This window comes from Sus scrofa, chromosome X (assembly GCF_000003025.6).
Source record: "Sus scrofa isolate TJ Tabasco breed Duroc chromosome X, Sscrofa11.1, whole genome shotgun sequence".
Taxonomy (NCBI): Eukaryota; Metazoa; Chordata; class Mammalia; order Artiodactyla; family Suidae; genus Sus; species Sus scrofa.
In genome coordinates, this window is record NC_010461.5 from 26,466,418 (window position 1) to 26,479,045 (window position 12,628).

General features: G+C 43.3%; 1 protein-coding gene across 10 annotated transcripts in view; it reads left to right on the plus strand.

Moving 5' to 3' along the window:
- Positions 4,005 to 12,628, plus strand: part of GK (glycerol kinase) — an 88,471-nt gene continuing 79,847 nt past the window's right edge. For 9 of the 10 annotated variants that reach the window (XM_013986029.2, XM_013986032.2, XM_021079415.1 and 6 more), the window contains exon 1: positions 4,005 to 4,338. In XM_013986029.2, coding sequence (XP_013841483.1) covers positions 4,261 to 4,338 — 78 coding nt within the window. In that variant the 5' untranslated portion in view covers positions 4,005 to 4,260. 10 annotated transcript variants of the gene reach the window in all.

Here is a 12,628-nt window from a genome sequence, read left to right on the forward strand (position 1 = left end):
ATGGAAATTCTAGTCTTGGTTCTACCACAGAGGGCTGACTGGTCTCAGACAAGTCCCTTATGCACTCTGGACACCATTGTTATGATAAAATTAAATTCATACTTTATGGCAAGACAAGAAAAATTTAAAAATAAAATTATTCTCGGGGAGTTCCTGTCATGGCTCAGTGGTTAACAAATCTGACTAGGAACCATGAGGTTGCAGGTTCGATCCCTGGCCTCGATCAGTGGGTTAAGGACCCAGCATTGCCATGAGCTGTGGTGGAGGCCACAGACGTGGCTCGGATCCCACGTTGCTGTGGCTCTGGTGTAGGCCGGTGGCTACAGCTCCGATTGGACCCCTAGCCTGGGAACCTCCATATGCCACGAGTGTGGCCATAGAAAAGACAAAAAAAAAAAAAAGCATTCTCTAGAGTTCCTTGGTTGGCCTAGCAGTTAAAGATTTGGCATTGTCTCTGCTCTGGTTCGGCTTCAATCCCTGGCCCAGGAGGAACATCCATGACAAAAAAAAAAAATTATTCTCTGCCTCTTTGGTCCTCCTCCCTCCTCTTTGGTGTGCATTGTGCATCTGTAGTAACCAGACCTCCTTAGGAGATAATGTACATTCTTAGCTTTGTAGAGCGAGGATGCCCCACTACTGGCTTTCTACATGCAGATCTGGATTGTGTAAACTGTTAATACATCATTTGACAGATCATCTTTTGTCTCAAAAACTTAGATAATTCTGCTTTGTCCTCTAACAGTCCCAGGAACTTTCTAAATGACTGTCTCCTGGGTTATAATCCTCAGGTTGGCCAGGATAAAAAATTCCATTTCTTTCTTAGATTGACTATTGATTAATTTTTTAACAACAGTTCAGTGATTAATTCCAACTTTTTCTCAATTATAGTATGCAAAATGGAATCAGAGTATATATTCTTTGATTTTTACATTCATACAGATTTGAGTTTGTATACTGTAGCTAGGCTTGAAGGGATGAGAAAGGGCAGGCAAAAGGAATAATTCCAAAAGGATAAGAGCAAATCAGTTTAAGAGAATCAGAGTAAATATTTGAAGAGTGGAACTGAGATAGGCTGGGCTGGATTCTTCCATTTAAGACCCTTCCCTTTGTATCAAAAGTCAGTATCAAGGCTGCAAAACAGTGAGCTTTGTTTGGAGTCTTAAGAATTGCAATTCAAGAGGCACAGATTAAGGTTCTTTTCTGGGGAAGAAAAGGTCAGGGGCTTATAAAGGCAAAAGCCACAAGGTTGTTCAAGACTTGCAACTGACTCAACACAAGAAAGTGAGGCAGAATAATAACTCAGGTAGTCAGTGTAGGAGCATGGGTTTCCACACATTCTTTGATATGGCTATTGATTAACATTTGTGGCTGAAGGACTCCAGGGAGTAACACCCCCACAGGCCTTGTTTGCTGTAGGGAGTGTACCTATGCCCAGATGGACATTAATCCCTACCCCCGCTGTGACTCAGTTTACAAGAAGAAATGGGCAAAGAAACCATGAGACTTATGGGACATTTCTACCCTAAGGCCCCTATTGGACAAAGACTGATATAGGTAATTGGGCAAGACCAATAGGAGAAAACCACATCTTCCTGGACCCCATGTTGGTACTCCCCCCATCTTTAAGGGATAAAACCCCTATAAGACAATAGAGAGGGGGGCTCTTCTCCCCCTTCCCAGCTGTCCTGGGAGCTATTTGCTTTCCTGTAATAAAGACTTTGCTTGCTTGCTGTCTATGTGTTCTTGAGGTTCATTTTTCAGCTGTGTGAAAAAGAACCCAAATTCCAGTAACGTCTTTCTGGCATCAAAAGGAAATATTTGTCTGTAAGGAATCATGAGTTATTTTAGAGTAAGGGTCCGATAAGTATCTTAAGTATCTGGATCACTGGGCAGATGTTCTAAATGCTTGTGTTAAGACAAGAAGGGGTCAAAGTTCATATTCCTTCAGGATGAGATGTGCATAAGTCACATTTCCTCAATGGCTTTAAGTTCTGTTTTGGTAAAAGGAATGATGATGCAGAACACAAACTATTGCAGGAACCACAGAATCAATAAGTTTCAGAATCATTCATGTATATCTAGCCCTACTTATTCTGAAGCTTCTGAATTCTGATCACACAATACTGCTGAACAAATAATTTGCTGTTCCGTCAGAATCTGAGAGTCAAAAGTGTGTAAAAGTTCAAACATGAGCAGGGATTTTTTTTTAATTGGATCCATGTGTTAGGTTAGGTGGCTTTCTTTTTACTGCTAGTTTGAGTCAAGGAAATCCTTATCTATATCGTTCAATTAAGGTTTTTCAGGGAGTTTAGGGGCAAGTTAGCCTAGTTCCTTTATATTCACCTGTATGCCTGTGTCTTCTCCAGAAAATTCAGAAATACTGATCCATCTGCACTCCTATCCTAAAGCAAGCCAGTTTATCCTTAGTTATTAAGTTCAGCATCCCCATAAGTAGGCCTCATCTGGAACACCACAATTTGATTTCTAGACAGAATATAAGAAAATTTGCAGAGTTCCTATTTTGGCTCAGCGGAAATGAATCTCACTAGTATCCATGAGGACAGAGGTTCAATCCCTGGCCTTGCTCAGTGAGTTAAGGATCTGGCATTGCTGTGAGCTGTGGTGTAGGTTGCAGACATAGCTCTGATTTGGCATTGCTGTGGCTGTGGGGTAGGCCGGCATCTAGAGCTCTGATACAACCCCTAGTAGCAGCTACAGCTCTGATACAACCCCTAGCCTGGGAACCTCCATATGCCTCGGGTGCAGCCCTAAAAAGCCAAAAGAAAAAAGAAAATTTGCTTCCAGAGCAAAAGTGGTAAAACTATAAACACAGAGATAAATAAGTGAGGTGGTGCTAGGTAAAGCAAGAGGGTGTAAAATAGAAATGATGTTACAGAACACAGAGACTGGAGTAATGGAACAGGAAAAAAAGTGAGAGTGGGAATAGTACAATGCTTTTGATATTGATAGGGCCTGGTTTACAAAGTCAATTTAGTGATTTTTCCAACCAGCATTTTAAAAAATGATATGCAATAGTATAAATAAGTTCGAATGTATAGCACAGAAGGATAAATATTGTTTTGGTAGCATTTTAAATACTTGAAAAAATGAATATATAACTATATAAATTATAAATAAATGCATGTGCACACACCCACACATATGCCCGGCCCTGTTCTGTAAACTACTCATACAGTGAATCTTATTCCTGAGTTTGAAAACCTCTGCAACTGCCAGGGGTTTTCAAACTCTGGAACAAGATTCATACTTCCAGGATCCAAAAGAATCCTGGCAAGGTAAATTCAAGGTCAAATGAGAAGGCCTCTTTTCTCTCCTTTTGCTGTTTAGAGCACTTAACCTATGGCGAGGAAATAGCGTATGAGGGAGGAGACACAGTCAGGTCAAGATAGGAGCAAGGGCGCTTCAGGACAAGGAGGTGCCTCGGGAAATCTTCGCGGGTGGTCAATTGATGACCTGGGGATGGTGATTTTGAGGGCTTCCCCTAAAAGCTAAACCGAAGGAACTTAGGCTTTCCTTGTCCCTGAAAAGCCTCCAAAGGCAAAAGATTTGCGCTGCTCCTGAATGTGACCCTACAAAGGGTCAGTCCCTTTAGAGGGGGATTATTTTGATCTCGAGCGGGGAACAGGGAAGTGGGCGGGGCGTGGGAAGCGCGGGAAGGCCTGGCAGGGTTGGTCCGGAGTGACTCACGCCGTGCTCTGCACATCCCACCAGAGGAACAAGCAGTTCTGCCCTTTGGGACCCAGCCGCTAGAGGAAGCCCCAGGGTGTGGGTGGGGTTGTGCCCTTTCCCCGGGCCATTGACCCTCCCTGCCAAAGGGCAGCACCGGCCTCCGCCTCCGGCCCAGCGGCAGGAGGGTTCTGCCGCCGGGTTCCCCGGCCCACGTGACCTGCCGCGCGGGCCACCGCCTCCGCCGCGCCCTGGCCCCGCCCCCGTGAGGTCTGTCTAGCCTCAGATTGTCTGAACAGCCCTTCTCTTTCCGCATTCGGTAATTGGCTGGCCAGGCAGACAGCGCCTGCCCCAACCCCGCCCCCGGAGTCGTGGGGAACGCGGGTGGGGGCGGGGCCTGGGCTGGAGGGGCGGGGTAGAGCCTCTGAGCCGGTAAAGGGGCTGCCTGGAGCGCGAACAGAGCGATCTACTGCCGCCAGCCGCCTGGCCCTTCCGACTCGCCGCCCTACTCTCCGCCCGCCGCCGTCACCAAGGAAACGGGCTGCAATTCCTCGCCGACCCCAAGCTGGTTTCATGGCAGCCGCGAATAAAGCAGTTTTGGGACCGTTGGTGGGAGCAGTGGACCAGGGCACCAGCTCGACGCGCTTTTTGGTGAGCCGGGGGTTGCACTTGAAGAGGTGCTGAACCTGAGCGGGAGCCTTGGGACCGTGGGGCGGGATGTCGCGTCGCCGTCCCGTTCTTCCCACGACCCAGAGCCCTGGCCCCCAGGCAAGGGAAGGAGGCCAAGGGCCCAGAGCGGGACTTGCCACGCTGGAGCTTCTCCGCCCGGGCCTGGGGGAACACAGCCTCTCGCGACCCCCGCAGCTGAGCTGAGCAGCCCTGGCCTTGATTGTGGAGCCGGGTCCCCTACTAATGAAGGGACTCCTACCCCAGAGGAAGCTAGGACTCGCCGAACATCCGTGCAGAGCGGCCCGCCTGCAGCCAGGGACAGGTGGCCACATTGACCGCTGCTGCAGTCTTCCCCAGAAGCATTTGGCCTGCCGGGAGCAGGACGTCCTTGAATGGGGCGGGGGCGGGGGTGGGGGGGAAGCTGTGTCACGACTGTGGTAGCCTAACCCAGCGTCCTTTGGAGCTGTAGAACGAATGTAGTATTAGCGTGATGATGCGTTATCTTCCTCTCCCCAGAAACTGCAGAAGGTAGAACGCTAGGAGGAGGGCGGGGAGAGTGGCCGAACACTTTGGCAAAGAGTCAAATTACACTGCTTTAACCAGAATCTTAATTTAATCTCGAGGATTTGTCAATTTTAGCTCTGATACTTTGCGCATTACAAAGATGATTGTCCTCGCCTCGCTTCACAGCTTAAATTGACAGGGAATTTTTTTTTTTATTTACTATGTATGACAGAGTTTTGACATAGTGGAGTGCTGTTTAAGTGACTCTCTGCTGATTAAATTGTTTTGTGCAATTAAAAAACTAGCTCTTACAGTGATCTAGCACTGAGTTCAGAAAGGTACTTTAAAAATAATTTAAATAAACGATTGTTGGTTAAGAGCCCATGCTTTCAATGGACATTTGACTAACCTGGCAAGTTGATGTAAATATTTAATGATTACTTAGCTCTCTCTTCACTTCTTTGCCTCAAATCATGTTTTCATGCATTATTTAGTATACCGTATATATACATTGTATATACACTGTATATATTTTGAAAGCTCTGTGACCATTTAGCTGAAACCTGAATTTGTACCTTGGTTTTGATACTTGTTTCTCTTGTCTGAAGTGAAAGCCTTTAGTCAAGTTTTAGTTTGAATGGTATTTAATGACCTACCCTGGTTTGAGCTGCCAAGACGTAATTCTCCTGTCTCTTATATTGTTTATCATATGATCACCCAGGGCAGGTTTCACTTTGTCTTGATTTTCATATAAATGTTTGGAAAGTAATCCTGAATCATAAGTAAGAAAGTTTGCCTAACTGGATTTAATATGTAAAATATTCAATCATTATTACCATCTTTCCAAATTAAGAAAGAGCATTGAGACATGTATGCTGACTAACTGTGGGTTGAATTTTGAAGCTTTATTCAAGATTTGCCCATACAGATGCTTGCAGGGGCCAGGCAGGTAGAGGAAGGAGAGCAAACTCAGGCTCAGGGGTACAGCCAAGCAGGAACATTAGCCCCGTGTTGCCAGATCTTCAAATTATTTAAGAAAAGCTGGAACTTCCAAGAGTTTTCAGTAAAATCTTCCTGTCCTCAAATGTTGGCAACTAGTTCATAAAGCACTGTAGGGGCCAAACCAAATGTGGCAGTTGTTCTCTAGTTTATACAGCCTTTGCCCTCAATGAAAGTGGGTAAGATATTTCATAACTTTGTAGGTTTCCTTTTTTGTTGCCAGCCTTACTGTGCTTGTTTTTCTTTTCACTCTTTACTGTTGTTGTCCTTGTCATCCAGCAGTCTTTATCTACTGCATGTTCCTGGTCCCTCAGTTTCTGTTGCCCAAGAGGCATCTTTCTGCATTGGTGGGGAAGGAATTAATCGACTTCATATTATCAAAATCAGTGGTTCAATGTATGATGTAAACAACATTAGCCTTTAAAAGTTGGGTTCAGGAGTTCCCATCGTGGTGCAGCAGAGACGACTCTGACTAGGAACCATGAGGTTGCAGGTTCAATCCCCAGCCTCGCTCAGTGGGTTAAGGATCCTGCGTTGTGGTGAGCTGTGGTGTAGGTCGCAGATGCGGCTTGGATCTGATGTTGCTGTGGCATAGGCTGGCAGCTGTAGCCTCAATTGGACCCCTAGCCTGGGAACCTCCATATGCCTTGAGTATGGCCCTAAAAAGCAAAAAAAAAAAAAAAAAAAAAAAAATTGGGGTTCAGGAGTTCCTGCTGCAGTGCACTGGGTTAGGGATCCGATGTTGCCACAATTATAGCTCAGATTTAATTCCTGCTCCAGAAACTTCCATATACCCAGGTGTAGCCATAACAAAAATTAAATTTTAAAATAAATAAATAGCAGTTGGGTTCAGTTTTGCTGTTGCTTGATCTCAGTGTGTAAGCTAAGGTGCAAATGCAGAAGATTCCCATCCTGCTTATAGAATGATGCTTAAAATTTGACCCATCAAGGAGTTCCCATTGTGGCTCATTGGTAACGAACCAGACTAGTATCCATGAGGGCTCAGGTTCGATTCCTGGCCTCACTCAGTGGGTTAAGGATCTGGCATTGCCATGAGTTGTGATGTAAATCTCAGACATGGCTTGGATCAGGCATTGCTGTGGCTGGCATTGCTGTGGCTGTGGCGCAGGCCAGCAGCTACAGGTCCTGAATCATCCTTAGCCTGGGAACTTCCATGTGCTGTGGGTGCAGCCCTAAAAAAAAAAAAACACACAAAATAAAAGTTGACCCATCAAGTTTCCTGCTCCTTGAGAAACAGCTGTGAAGAAAAGCTTCAGAGGTAGATTGAAGACGTAGTGATCCTGTGTGAAGTAGAGAAAAACTTGGGAATGGTTTTGAAGGGTGTTTCCCCACTCCCAACCCCCTTGATTATAAGGAAAGAGGTTGCTAAACCACTCCCTGAAAAATATAGATAATAGATTTGCTGAATAAGTGCTTCAGTCACTAGGTGATTTCCAGGAGTTCTTCCAGCCAACTAGTCCACGTTGTAATTATGACTCAAAAATAATTGCTTACCTTCCCAGGAAGAAATACAGCAGATAAGAACTGTCACAAAGAAGCTTATAAAGTGAAAAGTATTAAAATAATTTCCTGACCATTATTCACTACATTTACATATCTAATTCAACTTTCACAAGACCAGTAACCTCTAAACTTTATTTTCCCACCTTCTATGTCAGCTATATCGGCTTTCTCCCATAAAGGACACAACATTTCTTTATTCATGTTCTTTCACCCAAGGGAAGTGCCTCCTCCGTTTTATCCCATATCTGCTTCTTGAAATTCTTTTTTTTTTTAATTGCCACATGGCAGCATATGAAATTTCGTAGGTCAGGGATTTAATCCAAGCCATAGCTTTAACCTGTGCCAAACTGCACCACAGATGTGGCAATACCAGATCCTTAACCCATTCATTGCTCTGGGCCAGGGGTCCAACCTGCACCTCTGCAGTGACCCAAGTCACTGCAGTCGGATTCTTAACCCATTGTGCCACAGCGGAAACTTCTGCTTCTTGAAATTCTATTCTACCTCCAAATAGTGGCTCAACTGCCATCTCTTAGTCAAAGTCTTCCTCAAATCCTTAGAATTTTTTACCCTTCCTGTAGTATTTTATGTCTCTGTTCGTAGCTCTTATCACCCACTTTGTGTTATTATATATCTGTTGTACTTGAAAGCAGGAACCTCCTTTTTAAGGACTTGTTCATCTTTGTAGTCCTTAAAATATTTTGGTCAACATGACAAATGAACACCTTTTTTTCCTACAGGGAGCACTTTATACATGTTTGTCAACTAGATTTTTATAGGTCAACTGAATTTTAATTCTGATTATTTTTTTTTACCTTGTCAAAGAAACTTAAAATGCTTTGACTTGGTTATGTTTGATTACTTAATTGCTTCTATTTTAGTAGTAGACCTGCAGTTTTAGAGTGTGTTCATTTCTTCCTCTAGTTGTCAAAGAATTAATCTTGGGACCCATTGCACATGTTTTGTACCAAAGGAAGAATTTGATAGGAACCTTGTCTGATAGGAAAGTGAACTGGGCTTGGCACATGTTTACCCATATTGCAGAGCAGGAACTTCTTGGAAAGAGAATTAGTGTAACAGGTTTAAAGGAGGGGCCATTTCTTTATAAGACAAAAGCGTCAGCTTAAACAGTCAACTTCCTTCTTTGACTTGGTAACTTTTGTTTTTTTACCCGCTAGGTTGACTGTTTAAAAAAAAAAAAATGAAGGCGTGGAATATGTTGTGACTTCAAGTGTGTCAGGTATTTCGATGAGGACTTTTCCAGGATTATCTCATTTAATCCTCATAACAACTGTGATGTAGGTTGTATTATTAAGCTCCTTGCCCCAGGTGATTAGACAATGCTGAAGAGTGTGCCCAAGCTTGCAGAGTATCTGGTGGAACTAAGCTTCAAATCCAGTCAAAAGCCTATCCTGGTAACTCTTCCTGCCTTAGGCTCACCAGCTACCTGAGTACAGTTGTCCCTTGATATCTGGGGGACTGGCTCCAGGACCCCTGTGAATTCTAAAATCCTAGGTTGCTCATGCCCCTTGTAATAAAATGACGCAGTATTTGCCTATAACCTACACATATCCTCCCATATGTTTTAAACCATCTCTAGTTTACTTAAACCTAATACAATATAAATGCCAAGTAGGTAGTTGTAAATACAACACAGGTGCTATGTAAATAGTTGCTAGGCACAGGGTAAATTCAAGTTTTGCTTTTTGGAACTTTCTGGAATTTTTTTTTTTTTTTTACATTTTTGATACATGGTTGAATTCATAGAAGCAGAACCTTGAATATGGAATGGCCTATACCATAGAGGGAAGATGGGAGGCTTAGGCAGGCTACTTACCAGTTCTGAATATGGGCACAAATGAGTCTTCACCAAGAAAAACATACTTACATACTGGTTTCACAATATGTAAAAAATGTTGCCTTTGAATAAGTACTGCTGGTCTTGATCATCTTGTGACTCAGATTAAGCGGAGGGCCTGGGCAGGGCTTAGGTGTAGTCACTGTGGATAATGGTTGCATAATCATTTTGTTCCAATAGCCTGCATTTATGAAGAATGACTAGAATTGTAGCTCCATGCTTGTTTTGGCAAGAAACACTGCCTTGGCTCCGGTTGGTTCATCATACTTAGAGATCTCCACGTTTAGAAATGGATTTCCGCTTGCTTGCTTGCTTTCCTTTATTCAACACATAGCTATTGAGCACCCATTAGGGGCCGGGAACTAATGAACAGTAAATTTGGTGAAACTAATTTAGCTCATAGTTGGAATGAGGCCCCCTTTATAATAACTGTAATTATGATTCTTTTGTGTTATTTTTCCCCCCACCCTAGTTTGTTTTCTTGGTTTATGTTCTTGCCTATCACATTACGGAAATCGCAGAAACATGTTCTCGTGAGAGAGCTACCACCCTCTCTTGTCTTCTTGTCTGTCACAAGCCTAAGTGTTAAGAGAGCTTTTGAGTTCCTCAAGGAGCAGAATAGTTTGCTTCTCCCTCCCCAAAGCCTAACATAGCCTCTGGCGTGTGGTTGGTGCTCATTAGATGAACAGAGAGATCTACAGGACTCAGTGTGTTGACCAGAACTCTTGGATTGAAAGCGTGGAAAGGGGAAGCTTGTGGGGTCTTGGGAAAAGTTGAATTCGGCAGCTGTAGCTATATTAGATTATGTTATCAGCTCTCTAATACAATTTCATTTTTTAAGAAAAACAGAATGCCATTTGCTGTGTTTCCTCTACTGCTGTGGCTTGTTGGAAGCTGCCGTTTTTAGGCTTTTGTGGTCAGATTTGCAATGTAACATATTTGTAGCTAGTATTTTTATTTTAGGTTCTGCAAATGTACATGGTATTGTAGTATTTTAGAGAGGGACTTTACATTCCTGAAAAATGTCTTATCACACAGTAAAGTTGAGTGTCATGAGTAGGCTAGTGGGAGAGGGAAGTCAATGTATGTTTATGATGGGATGGCTGAGTTGGGTGAGCAAGGCAAGCCTTAAAGACAGTTATTTAATAAGGATAGCAGTCCTTATTAAGTAATCTCTCCACTACTCCCCTTCTGCTGAGACAGAAGATATGCATTGTTTTAGAAAGTCCTTTTCCAACATTATTTTTTAGGGCCACACCTGTGACGTATGGAGATTTCCAGGCTAGGGGTTGAATCCGAGCTGTAGCTGCCAACATTTTTTGATAAAAAAAAAATTTCCTTGTTTGATTTTTTTTTAACTCTCTTCCTCCTCCAAATGTGGAATTGATCATGATCTAGGCATAGTGGTGAATATAGAACTAATGACTTCTAGGGGTTCCCATTGTGGTTCAGTGGGGTTAATCTGACATAGTATGCATGAAGATGTGGGCTTGATCCCTGGCCTCGATCAGTAGGTTAAGGATCCATCGTTACCAAAAGCTGTCACAAATGCAGCTCTGATTCAGCCCCTCACCTAAGAATTTCCGTATGCTGCAGGTATGGCTGTAAAAAGAAAAAAAAAAAAAGAAATAATGGCTTTTTTTTTTGTTTGTTTTTGCTTTTTAGGGCCGCACTTGCAGTACATGGAAGTTCCCAGGTTAGGGGTCAGATCAGAACTACAGCTGCTGGCCTATGCCACAGCCACAGCCATGCGGGATCCAAGCTGTGTCTGCCACCTACACCACAGCTCATAGCAACGCCGGATCCCTGACTCACTGAGTGAGGCCAGGGATAGAACCCACATCCTCGTGGATATTAGTCAGATTCATTTCTGCTGTGCCACAATAGGAACTCCAAGAACCAGTGACTTCTAATTCTACTGCTTATAGGTAATAAAAGTAACAATAACAATAAGTAGCAATAGTAGTAGCAGCAGTAGCAGTAGTAACACCTTTTAGGTTTTTGCTGTATGCCTGTACTATGCTGAATTCTTTTCCTATGTTAACTTTTTTCTTCAGCTTTTTGTTTTGTTTTGTTTTTTTATGGCCATACCAGTGGCATATGGAAGTTCTCGGGCCAGGGATGGAATACGAGCCGCAGCTTTGACCTACGCCACAGCTGCGGCAACACCAGGTCCTTAACCCACTGCATCTGGCCAGTGATCTAACCCTCGCTGCCACAGAGATAACACCAGATCCTTAACCTACTGCACCACAGTGGGAACTCTCTTTCTTCAGTTTTTCATTGCCTCCCCACACCTTTAAAAAAATAAAAACCCAGTCTGAAACTAACATTATTTGGGCTTAGAGTTGAATATAGAAATGATTTTGAATCCTATCACCTATTTGCTCTGCTGGTGGTAGTGGTAATAATAGTAACAGTAATAAAAGTAGCAGCAGCTGTAGCCACAACAGTAGTGGTAACATCATTTGGGCACATGCTATGTGCCTGCCCTGTGCAAAATACTTTTTATACATTATTTTATTTAATCCTCTTAGTCCTGGAAAAGTCAAGCCTTAGAAAAGTTAAAGTCAAACAGCTGACATCGGCAGGGCTGGACTTGACCCCCAGCCCCTTCTCTCCCAGGCCTGTGCTCTTTGCCTCCGTGTTACACCAACCATGAAGTTCTCAACTGCCTTTCTGGACCACATGAAATCCTAAGAATGGATCTCTTCCTTTTATTTTTAATTGATATATAATTAACATAATTTAGGCAAATTTAAGGTGTACAACATGTTGTTCGATACATTTGTAAATAGCAATATGATTACCACCAGAGTATTATCCACGTAGCTCTGTCATGTCACATTATTATCATTTATTTTTGTAGTGGAAGCAATTAAGATCTAGTCTCTTAGCAACTTTGAAGTTGATGATACAGTACCATTAGCGATAATCACTATGCTGTGCATTAGCTCTCCAGGACTTATTTATCTACTAGTTGCATGGTTGTACCCTTAATGGAGCTTTGTCTTTTCTTTTTTGTGGCTCCCTGTGGAAGCATCCAGGACAGGGATCAGATCCAAGTCACAGTTGTGACCTACACCACAGCTGTGGCAATACCAGAGCCATAACCCATTGTGCCAGGCAGGGGATTGAACCTGCGTCTCAGCTCTCCAGAGACGCAGCCAATCCCATTGCACCACAGCAGGACCTACAGTGGAGCTCTTTCTTTAAGCTTATGACCTAAAACATAAGCAGCTGACTGCTGGGTGTCTCCACTTTTCTGTGTTACACCTCAAACACACATTATCTAAAATGAAAATTGCAATCTCCTTACCCCATCTGTACCTTAACTACAGGTCCTTCCCCTACTTTGTCTTATAAATACCACCTGTCCTAACTTGT